Source organism: Babylonia areolata, chromosome 35 (genome assembly GCF_041734735.1).
Source record: "Babylonia areolata isolate BAREFJ2019XMU chromosome 35, ASM4173473v1, whole genome shotgun sequence".
NCBI classification, from domain to species: Eukaryota; Metazoa; Mollusca; class Gastropoda; order Neogastropoda; family Buccinidae; genus Babylonia; species Babylonia areolata.
The window spans coordinates 6,872,441-6,884,940 of record NC_134910.1 but is presented as its reverse complement, the minus strand read 5'-3'; the positions used below and the strand labels follow the sequence as shown (position 1 = coordinate 6,884,940).

Genomic DNA, 12,500 nt, shown 5'->3' with positions numbered 1-12,500 from the left:
CTAACAGTAACAATGTCTGTTCCTCACTATCTGCAGTGATTTCACATTAACACTAACAGTAACAATGTCTGTTCCTCGCTCTCAATGAGTTCAGTGATTTCACATTAACACTAACAGTAACAATGTCTGTTCCTCACTCTCAGTGAGTTCAGTGATTTCACATTAACACTAACAGTAACAATGTCTGTTCCTCGCTCTCAGTGAATTCAGTGATTTCACATTAACACTAACAGTAACAATGTCTGTTCCTCACTCTCAGTGAGGTCAGTGATTTCACATTAACACTAACAGTAACAATGTCTGTTCCTCGCTGTCAGTGAGTTCAGTGATTTCACATTAACACTAACAGTAACAATGTCTGTTCCTCGCTGTCAGTGAGTTCAGTGATTTCACATTAACACTAACAATAGCAATGTCTGTTCCTCACTCTATCTGCAGTGATTTCGCATTAACACTAACAGTAACAATGTCTGTTCCTCGCTCTCAATGAGTTCAGTGATTTCACATTAACACTAACAGTAACAATGTCTGTTCCACCCTCTCAGTCAGCAGTGATTTCACATTAACACTAACAGTAACAATGTCTGTTTCTCCCTCTCAGTCAGCAGTGATTTCACATTAACACTAACAGTAACAATGTCTGTTCCTCACTCTATCTGCAGTGATTTCACATTAACACTAACAGTAACAATGTCTGTTCCTCCCTCTCAGTCAGCAGTGATTTCACATTAACACTAACAGTAACAATGTCTGTTCCTCCCTCTCAGTCAGCAGTGATTTCACATTAACACTAACAGTAACAATGTCTGTTCCTCCCTCTCAGTCAGCAGTGATTTCACATTAACACTAACAGTAACAATGTCTGTTCCTCACTCTATCTGCAGTGATTTCACATTAACACTAACAGTAACAATGTCTGTTCCTCGCTCTCAGTGAGTTCAGTGATTTCACATTAACACTAACAGTAACAATGTCTGTTCCTCCCTCTCAGTCAGCAGTGATTTCACATTAACACTAACAGTAACAATGTCTGTTCCTCGCTCTCAGTGAGTTCAGTGATTTCACATTAACACTAACAGTAACAATGTCTGTTCCTCGCTCTCAATCAGCAGTGATTTCACATTCTGACACATTCATGTCATTATTCAGATGTGGTCATGGAGGTGACAGACGACAAAAACCTCCCGAAACAGGAACGCAAGCGGCTTCAGATCGAACACGCTCCACACCTCTCCCACAAGGCCAAGCTGGTGAAGCTAGCGGACAAGCTGTACAACTTGCGAGACCTGAGTCGTGTGGCCCCGGAGGGTTGGGATGAGGAACGCATCAGGAGTTACTTTGAGTGGGCGTACAGAGTGGTGGCCGGACTAAGAGGCAGCAACTCCAAACTGGAACAGATGCTGGATGCCGTTTTCCAGGAGAAGGGTGTGAGTGGGTAAAAAAAAACACGTGGATGATTGCACAGCCTGCCGGTTTCTGCATCAGAGCTTGCAAGAGGTCTTAGCAGTGCCAGCTTTGCTCTGTGGTAATTACAGTGAGTTTATTTGTATCAGAGTAGGAGTTCTTCAGTCTCGGGGAAAATTATGGAGTTGTGCTGTGAGTGATGTTTGTGGAGTAGCGTCCATTGTGGCTTGACAGGTTGTGTTTTTGAGAGTGGCATTCTGTCCCACACTGTGTGCAGATGGGTCTGATGCTGGTCTGTCTGTTCGAGTTTGACTTTTGGGCAAGTGTCTCTTTGAACTTGGAGAGGCCTGTCTGCCTCCTGGGTGATTGTTCGGAGGCGGCAGTTTCCCACTTGCCTCGGGTCTTCAGGTCTCTTTTGCGGACAACTTTTTTTTTTTTTTTTTTTTTTTTAAGCTTTTTTTTTTCCCCCATTTTTACAACACATGGACAATTGACATGAAGATATAAATGAATAAATACATATATTGGGAAAAGAGAAAAGACAAATCTGACAAAAACATAGTAACAATAGGAAAACAAAACAAAAACAAACAACATTAAAAAAAAAAAAAAAAAACCAACAAAAAAACATATAACTGATATACACATATAACATTCTAAGTAAAAACAACTGAGAATGTTTGAATAAGTCTTCAAAAAAAAAAAAAAAAAAAAAAAAAAAAGATATCCATATCCCTACATTACAACTTGCACCATTTTTTCAACATCTAACTTAGTTGTGTTATATTTCCATACATGGTTTGAAATATTGTTTTTATATGTTGTTTCTAATTAAAGGTAAGTATGGCAACCATTTTATTTTGAAGCTGTGTGTTTCACATGCAATCTTAGCGTTATATTCTTCGATTTTGTATCTTGAAACAATGTAATGTCTTTTGCGGACAACTTTGTAGTGTAGTTGGGAACTGTCTTATTTGTGTAGCACCTAATTAGATAAACTTTGGTATAAGCACTTTACAATACAGTAGTCCCAATAGAAATACACTACACATTACACCATCCATCAGAACATGCTAGTACGTCTGGACAAAGTGAGAAACATTTCACAGGATTACAATAATCTGATTTCAAGAAGACAAAAAGCACAGATGAGAGTCTTAGTTGTGTCAACAATTTTCAAATGGAAGCAGTGTGGCAAGAGTTTTGTCTGCTGACTTGCAGACATTGGAAACACGCTTGTCCACGGACATATGTCTAGAAAGAGTAACAGTCCGACATACATATTGTAAACCACAAACAGTATCAGAAGCTAAAATGACATCATCTCCAAACAACAGAATCGGAATTTCCACGATATCAGGTATCAACTGAATTCCATGTCTGCCATGTTTTGTGATTTCTTCTGCGAGTTCATTAATAAGAAGGGAAAATAAAACCAGACTGCATATTTTGCCTTGTTTTAGTCCTCTTGGACATAGAAAAGACTCCGCCATATCAATACCCCATTGGACTTTAGCTTTCACTGTTCTATACATGCTTTGTATGGCTCTGTACATTTTCCCATTTACACCGTGTTTTCTTAATTTGTTCCAGAGCTTTTGTCTACTAACCGATTCGATTCGATTTGAAGCACAGATGAGAGTTTTAGTTGTGTCAACAATTTCAAATGGAAGCAGTGTGGCCGAGTTTTGTCTGCCGACTTGCAGACATTGGAAACACGCTTGTCCACGGACATATGTCTAGAAAGAGTCACAGTCTGACATACATAATTTATCCGTATTGTCTCAAGAAATGTTTATTTATTTACTTATTTGTTTATGTATTTATTAAGATGTTTCACTACAGCGCATATTCTTGAAGCTCTATGCATTTTGCACCATCAGGTCATTGCCAACATTGTTGCATGTTTCCATGACACTTGTCATTTCTCTTTTCCTGTCCGTTTGCAGGTAACCCTGTATAACGACCACAGCAGAAAGATGTTGATGAATGAATAAAAGATGTGTGGAATGGAAGGGTGAATGATGGGGAATTAAAAAAATTGTTGAAGATTAAAAAAATTATAAAATTTTTTTTTTTTTTTAAAGTCTGACATACATGGACAGGAGTTGGTTCAGAGGCCTTCTGGACTTGATTAACAGTGCCTCAGCTACAGGACTGGATCAGACTTGGGCAATTTCTTGCGGCTAAGCTTCTTCTTGTTCTAGGGCTGCAACTCCCACATTCACCCATTAGTGCACGAGTTGTCTTCTTTTATGTGGATGACCACTTTTACCCCTGCCATGTAGGCAGCCATACTCAATTTTCAGGGGGGTCGGGGTGGGGGGGCGGATCAGGGAGGGTACTTCTTTTCTTCTCTTCTTCTGCGTTCACTCGTATGCACACGAGTGGGCTTTTACGTGTATGACCGTTTTTACCCCGCCATGTAGGCAGCCATACTCCGTTTTCTGGGGTGTGCATGCTGGGTATGTTCTTGTTTCCATAACCCACCGAACGCTGACATGGATCACAGGATCTTTAACATGCGTATTTGATCTTCTGCTTGCGTATACACATGAAGGGGGGTCAGGCACTAGCAGGTCGGCACATATGTTGACCTGGGAGATCATAAAAATCTCCACCCTTTACCCACCAGGCGCCGTCACCGTGATTTGAACCCGGGACCCTCAGATTGACAGTCCAACGATTTAACCACTCGGCTATTCCACCCGTCAATATGCCACAGACAATGCATGGGGAAAAAAAAGAAAGAAAGAAAAACAGCATGTGGATATGTATCTTTACCAGCTAATCTTATTATGAATTAAAAAAGAAAAAAAAGAAGAAAAGAAACAACATGTGGATATGTATTCTGCATGACGGGCGCAATAGCCGAGTGGTTAAAGCGTTGGACTGTCAATCTGAGGGTCCCGGGTTCGAATCACGGTCACGGCGCCTGGTGGGTAAAAGGGTGGAGATTTTTACGATCTCCCAGGTCAACATATGTACAGACCTGCCAGTGCCTGAACCCCCTTCGTGTGTATATGCAAGCAGAAGATCAAATACGCACGTTAAAGATCCTGTAATCCATGTCAGCGTTCGGTGGGTTATGGAAACAAGAACATACCCAGCATGCACACCCCCGAAAACGGAGTATGGCTGCCTAAATGGCGGGGTAAAAACGGTCATACACGTAAAAGCCCACTCGTGTGCATACGAGTGAACGCAGAAGAAGAAGTATTCTGCATAGCATAGACAGATTTCGTTTCCTCTGTATGAACTGGACTGTGTTGGTATGGGAATGATCAGCGAAAAGCCCAAGCTGATGGCCAGTCACAACACCACCTTCACTGCCGATACAACTGTATCGTCAGTTACGATTAGAAAGCGACGCTGGTATGGCCAGGTAACAAGGTCCAATCAAGATCTGCTGAAGAAGAAGTAGAAGGCCGGGTAAAAATGGCCATACATGTAGAAGCCCACTTGCACATAATTATATATATATATATATGGCAGTCACAGCTTGGACACACAGATGAAGAAGGAACACTGGAAACTGCAGAACAAAACACGCTGAACAACTCTCCGCACAATCATTTAATAATAATAATAATGGTATTTATATAGCGCTGGATCTTGTGCAGAGAAAAAATCAAAGCGCTTTCGCACCAGTCATTCACACGCATGCATAACTCTAAAACTGTAGAAACTAAAGACAAGGAAGGGCAGGCAAGGGAGGCTATATTTTGGGAAGAGGTGGGTTTTAAGGCCCGACTTGAGAGAGCTGAGTGTGGAGACTTGACGAAGCGAAAGAGGAAGTTCATTCTGACCTCCAAGTTTATTGCTTTTTGCTGGGTTTGTTTTGTTGGTTTTTTTTTGGTTGATGTCAACATTACTACTTGTACTGATGCACACATCACTATGCATTCCTTGGACACCATTACCCAAAACAAGTACACAGGACACTACGACCCAAAACAAGTACACAGGACACTACGACCCAAAACAAGTACACAGGACACCACTACCCAAAACAAGTACACAGGACACTACGACCCAAAACAAGTACACAGGACACCGCTACCCAAAACAAGTACACAGGACACTACGACCCAAAACAAGTACACAGGACACCACTACCCAAAACAAGTACACAGGACACTACGACCCAAAACAAGTACACAGGACACTACGACCCAAAACAAGTACACAGGACACCACGACCCAAAACAAGTACACAGGACACTACGACCCAAAACAAGTACACAGGACACCGCTACCCAAAACAAGTACACTGGACACTACGACCCAAAACAAGTACACAGGACACTACGACCCAAAACAAGTACACAGGACACCGCTACCCAAAACAAGTACACAGGACACTACGACCCAAAACAAGTACACAGGACACTACGACCCAAAACAAGTACACTGGACACTACGACCCAAAACAAGTACACAGGACACTACGACCCAAAACAAGTACACAGGACACCACTACCCAAAACAAGTACACTGGACACTACGACCCAAAACAAGTACACAGGACACTACGACCCAAAACAAGTACACAGGACACTACAACACAAAACAAGTACACAGGACACCACTACCCAAAACGAGTACACAGGACACCACTACCCAAAACAAGTACACAGGACACTACAACCCAAAACAAGTACACAGGACACCACGACCCAAAACAAGTACACAGGACACCAATACCCAAAACAAGTACACAGGACACTACTACCCAAAACAAGTACACAGGACACTACGACCCAAAACAAGTACACTGGACACCAATACCCAAAACAAGTACACAGGACACCAATACCCAAAACAAGTACACAGGACACCACTACCCAAAACAAGTACACAGGACACTACGACCCAAAACAAGTACACAGGACACCAATTCCCAAAACAAGTACACAGGACACTACGACCCAAAACAAGTACACAGGACACCAATACCCAAAACAAGTACACAGGACACTACGACCCAAAACAAGTACACAGGACACTACGACCCAAAACAAGTACACAGGACACCACTACCCAAAACAAGTGCACAGGACACCACTACCCAAAACAAGTACACTGGACACCAATACCCAAAACAAGTACACAGGACACCAATACCCAAAACAAGTACACAGGACACCACTACCCAAAACAAGTACACAGGACACTACGACCCAAAACAAGTACACAGGACACTACAACCCAAAACAAGTACACAGGACACCAATACCCAAAACAAGTACACAGGACACGAATACCCAAAACAAGTACACTGGACACTACGACCCAAAACAAGTACACAGGACACTAATACCCAAAACAAGTACACAGGACACCACTACCCAAAACAAGTACACAGGACACTACGACCCAAAACAAGTACACAGGACACCAATACCCAAAACAAGTACACAGGACACTATGATCCAAAACAAGTACACAGGACACCAATACCCAAAACAAGTACACAGGACACTACGACCCAAAACAAGTACACAGGACACCACTACCCAAAACAAGTACACTGGACACTACGACCCAAAACAAGTACACAGGACACTACGACCCAAAACAAGTACACTGGACACTACGACCCAAAACAAGTACACAGGACACTACGACCCAAAACAAGTACACTGGACACTATGACCCAAAACAAGTACACAGGACACCAATACCCAAAACACGTACACAGGACACCAATACCCAAAACAAGTACACAGGACACTACGACCCAAAACAAGTACACAGGACACTACAGCCCAAAACAAGTACACAGGACACCACTACCCAAAACAAGTACACAGGACACCGCTACCCAAAACAAGTACACAGGACACTACGACCCAAAACAAGTACACAGGACACTAATACCCAAAACAAGTACACAGGACACCAATACCCAAAACAAGTACACAGGACACTAATACCCAAAACAAGTACACAGGACACTACGACCCAAAACAAGTACACAGGACACTACGACCCAAAACAAGTACACTGGACACCACTACCCAAAACAAGTACACAGGACACCAATACCCAAAACAAGTACACCGGACACCAATACCCAAAAGAAGTACAAATATTCATAATGTAGTCATTGGTCAGCAGCATGTACGCAACATCCGTAAAATGATAAAGTTAGTATTTCCTTTAATAAACTTAAAACAGCTGAAAAGTAACAAACACAAAAAGTGAACCACACAACACCTCCTTCAGATTGTAAAAAAAAGGTATCTGTACACATCAGCATTCTGCTATAATACTGATTAAATGGAGAAAAAAACCGAAAAAAAACAGACCATGAAAAATTCATTGAAAACATTCAGCAGTTAGGTTTTCAGGTTTGATAGAAAAATTTTGTGTCTCTCTTCACTGGGAAATCAGACTTGCTCCATCATTCTTTCTTTCTGGTGGCCCAGAATTTGGGACTTTTTTTAATGTTTGTTTGTTTGTTTCAATCTTCTTCTGCGTTCGTGGGCAGCAACTCCCACGTTCACTCGCATATACGCAAGTGGGCTTTTACGTGTATGACCATTTTTACCCCGCCATGTAGGCAGCCATACTCCGCTTTCGGGGGTGTGTATGCTGGATATGTTCCTTGTTTCCATAACCCACCGAACACCGACATGGATTATCGGGATCTTTAACGTGCGTATTTGATCTTCTGCTTGCGTATACACACGAAGAGGGTTCAGGCACTAGCAGGTCTGCACATATGTTGACCTGGGAGATCGTAAAAATCTCCACCCTTTACCTACCAGGCGCCGTGACCGTGATTCGAACCCGGGACCCTCAGATTGAAAGTCCAACGCTTTAACCACTCGGCTATTGCGCCTGTTTGTTTCAGTGAAGATGGACAAATGTTGATGATGATCACCTTCCTTTTATTTCAGTTACCAGAATCAGTAACACGTCTTCACCTTATACAGATAGATGGCTCTGCTGGTCTTTCACACACAACACTCAGCACATCCACTTTGATTTTCTGTAAAGCCTTGGGCAACGGTTGACGCTCGACGCATCTGACACAAACAGTCGTTCCAAAGGATGGTGTGTATTAACTTATTCAGCCCTGCACCCCAGCAATGTTCTGGCGTCAAACTTTTTTTTTTTTTTTTTTGTGCTGCCCCATCATCTGCACCGTTTGAGTGGCATTACTCCCACGCCGCTCATTTAGATCCCCCCATACACGGCCACACCCGGGTTCGTCCGTCGCAGTTCCAGCGTCGGCAGTCCACAGGGAAGCAGGAGGCCACACACCAGAGGAGACCCTGCACTGCTGCTGAGTCACTTCGGTGGTGTTCAGTGGTGCCTGTTCTGATTTAACATACTTAGGACACCACCTACTAAACCCCCTACTAACGACAATAATGGCTTTGTCGCGGAGTCAGGCGTCAAACTTTGTTTCGATAAAACAGTTTCCATCATTTTCCAATGTGCATGAACTAGCTGCCAGCAGAGAACTGACTTCTACATGCCTTCCAGCGGTGTCCACACCTGACAATCTGCAGGGAGAAGACGGGCTGATTTCAGTATATTTCCTTCGTGTTTTCCGCCCCAACAGTATGGCGGGGAAGCCGGCAGAGGCTGTAATCTCCCCAGGGTTGAGGGGCAGAAGTAAAACATACATGATACACGATACAAATGAGGTACAGTTGGATACACTGGAATACTGTTCACCACACCCGTCTATTTCTTAACTGCCTGTCAGACTACTTCAAAGCATTCATAAATTCAATTTCAGAAACAAAAAGTTGTGTTCAGTATTTTCCATCTTGAGCACAAATTGTGTGTGCAAGAGTGTGCTTGTGTGCAGATTGTAGGAAATTGATGTGAGCGTAGTTGCGCAAATATTTACAGGTGCTTTTTGTGTTTGTAGGATATACGTAATGTGTGTGTGTGTGTGTGTGTGGCCTGTGCACACATGCAGGTGTGTGTGTGTGTGTGTTTGTGCATATTCATGTGTGTGTGTGTGTGTGTGTGTGTGTGTGCACATCTATGTATGTTGTTAGTGGGGGTTTGTTGGTTCTATGAAGCCTTTGTGCTTTACAGTGATACATTTATGCGCCAGAACTACACTTTTTCAGATTCTCTCTCTCTCTCTCTCTCACAGTGACACACACACACACACACACACACATGCACACACACTATTGTTAACCACCAGCTCTGAATCACAGTAACAGTGCACACACACATACACACACACACACACACACACACACACACACTCTATTGTTAACCACCAGCTCTGAATCACAGTAAACAGCGCACAGAACAAAACTGTGGGTAAAGGCAAACTCGGGTAGTTGCAGAAAGCAGTACTCCACTTGGTTCCCACACCAAACGTTAACCACCAACATCAAGAACACCCCCACCCCCTGCTGACTCTCTCCTCTACTCTCTGAATCCTCCCTTCCTTCACGTACATGCCAACACACGCTTCACATTTCCATGACATGCTTCACATTTCCACTAAACGTTTCACGCATCCCCGCGCTGGTTCACATCTCTACGACATGCTTCACAGTTCCAGGATGACAGGGTTCACATTTCCACGGCATGTTTCACATTTCTGCGACATCCTTCACATTTCCATGGCATGTTTCACATTTCTGCAACATCCATTCACATTTCCACAGCATGTTTCACATTTCTGCAACATCCTTCACATTTCCACAGCATGTTTCACATTTCCACAGCATGGTTCACATTTCTGCAACATCCTTCACATTTCCACAGCATGTTTCACATTTCTGCAACATCTTTGGTGTGCGGTATTCATGTTTGTGTATGCATCTTCGGCAAAGGGAGACGGCAGTGGGTTTTTGCCTGGTCCAGTCTTGTTTTTTTGTTTTCCCAAATACCCTAGATGACTTAATGATATTCAGAAACAAGCACATACAGTTCTTCATTACTGTTATCATTGATATAAGAGGCCATTTTCTTGAAGAGATGAAGTGGAATGATAGACAAGACTGGACCAGGCAAAAACCCACTGCCGTTTCCCTTTGCCGAAGATGCATACACAAACATGAATACAGCACACCAATACACTCACACACAAACATATGCACCCACACATGCCAACAAATGCACACACGCTCAACCACACACGTACACACACACTAGCTAAAAAATACACACACAAACACGAACACACACACACACATCTTGCACACTACACACATACAACCACTTTCAAAACACACACACACACACACTGTCATCACTTCAAGAACAGACCTATTCCCCCCCCACCCCCCAACTCCTCTCCCTGCCCCTGCCCCTCCCCCCTCCTCACTTCAGGAAGAAAATATCTTCCAGAATCTGACTCTCCTCCAGATCATCCTCATTAGCAACAACGTCCTTCTCATCATCAGCATCATCATCATCCACATCCTCCTCCTCGCTGGAGTCCATCAGAACAATCTCCACATCGTTGTCATCGTCATCGTTCTCTCGCCATCTGGGAGAGAGGTCTCTGTAGTGATGGCCTGGGGGAGGGAGCTCTTGCGCAAAGGGAGATTTACGGGCGAGGCCGCCGTCGTGCGCCGGGCGGGGAGAGCGGAGAGAGTTGATGATCTCCAACACTGACATGGTTTTCTCTCTGCAAAGAACACCACTGCACCAATGTTACCCACAGGTCAGCTTAACTCTCTGCAAAGAACAACACTGCACCATGTTACCCACAGGTCAGCTGAACTCACTGCAAAGAACAACACTGCACCATGTTACCCACAGGTCAGCTTAACTCTCTGCAAAGAACAACACTGCACCATGTTACCCACAGGTCAGCTGAACTCACTGCAAAGAACAACACTGCACCATGTTACCCACAGGTCAGCTTAACTCTCTGCAAAGAACAACACTGCACCATGTTACCCACAGGTCAGCTTAACTCTCCGCAAAGAACAACACTGCACCATGTTACCCACAGGTCAGCTGAACTCACTGCAAAGAACAACACTGCACCATGTTACCCACAGGTCAGCTTAACTCTCTGCAAAGAACAACACTGCACCATGTTACCCACAGGTCAGCTTAACTCTCCGCAAAGAACACCACTGCACCATGTTACCCACAGGTCAGCTGAACTCTCCGCAAAGAACACCACTGCACCATGTTACCCACAGGTCAGCTTAACTCACTGCAAAGAACAACACTGCACCATGTTACCCACAGGTCAGCTTAACTCTCCGCAAAGAACACCACTGCACCATGTTACCCACAGGTCAGCTTAACTCACTGCAAAGAACAACACTGCACCATGTTACCCACAGGTCAGCTTAACTCACTGCAAAGAACAACACTGCACCATGTTACCCACAGGTCAGCTTAACTCTCCGCAAAGAACACCACTGCACCATGTTACCCACAGGTCAGCTGAACTCACTGCAAAGAACACCACTGCACCATGTTACCCACAGGTCAGCTGAACTCTCTGCAAAGAACAACACTGCACACCATGTTACCCACAGGTCAGCTTAACTCGCTGCAAAGAACAACACTGCACCATGTTACCCACAGGTCAGCTTAACTCACTGCAAAGAACACCACTGCTCCCCTGTGATGTGTAGAAAAAAATGGCCAATCCTACCACTGAAAATTAAGAGCATTGGGTTAATGCACAAAAGGCCCATCATCTGGTTGCATTTCAGTGACATGGGTGCTTTACCTAGCTGGTGCCGAAATGCGACCATGGCGGTGAAAGGGTTAAAGGTCCCACAGCATTTTACGGCCATTAGGGGAAGGTCTGGATTCATATTTATCATGTCCAGAGCTCAACATAGGCAGCAGCATCTGTCAAAGTGTGTGACCATGCCCACGCACACACTGGGGGGTCAGGAAAGACAGTGTCTGTCAAAGTGTGTGACCACGCCCACACACACACTGTAGGTCAGGAAAGACAGTGTCTGTCAAAGTGTGTGACCACACCCACACACACACACTGGGGGGGTCCCCTTCTCACCCTGGGGTGCGAGTGTGAAGGGAGGAGTCTGGGTGTGATGGAGGAGACAGGGGGTGGAGGTGGGGGTCACCGTCACTCCCGGCCTTCACTGTGACGCTCCCCCTCCCTC

General features: G+C 44.2%; 2 protein-coding genes across 4 annotated transcripts in view; one reads left to right on the top strand and one right to left on the bottom strand.

Moving 5' to 3' along the window:
* Window positions 1-1,832, top strand: part of LOC143277835 (guanosine-3',5'-bis(diphosphate) 3'-pyrophosphohydrolase MESH1-like) — an 8,982-nt gene extending 7,150 nt beyond the window's left edge. Inside the window, exon 4 of the mRNA XM_076582745.1 lies at window positions 1,150-1,832. Within this exon, the coding sequence (XP_076438860.1) occupies window positions 1,150-1,439 (290 nt within the window). The 3' untranslated portion in view covers window positions 1,440-1,832. The remainder of the gene's footprint in view (window positions 1-1,149) is intronic.
* Window positions 1,833-4,963: 3,131 nt separating this feature from the next.
* LOC143277970 (uncharacterized) overlaps window positions 4,964-12,500 on the bottom strand; it is a 24,754-nt gene continuing 17,217 nt past the window's right edge. For all 3 annotated transcript variants that reach the window (XM_076582954.1, XM_076582955.1, XM_076582957.1), the window contains exons 11-12: window positions 12,392-12,500; window positions 4,964-11,029 (exon numbers count right to left, since the gene is read on the bottom strand). The exon at window positions 12,392-12,500 is cut by the window's right edge and continues 11 nt beyond it. In XM_076582954.1, the coding sequence (XP_076439069.1) occupies window positions 10,720-11,029; window positions 12,392-12,500 (419 nt within the window). In that variant the 3' untranslated portion in view covers window positions 4,964-10,719. The remainder of the gene's footprint in view (window positions 11,030-12,391) is intronic.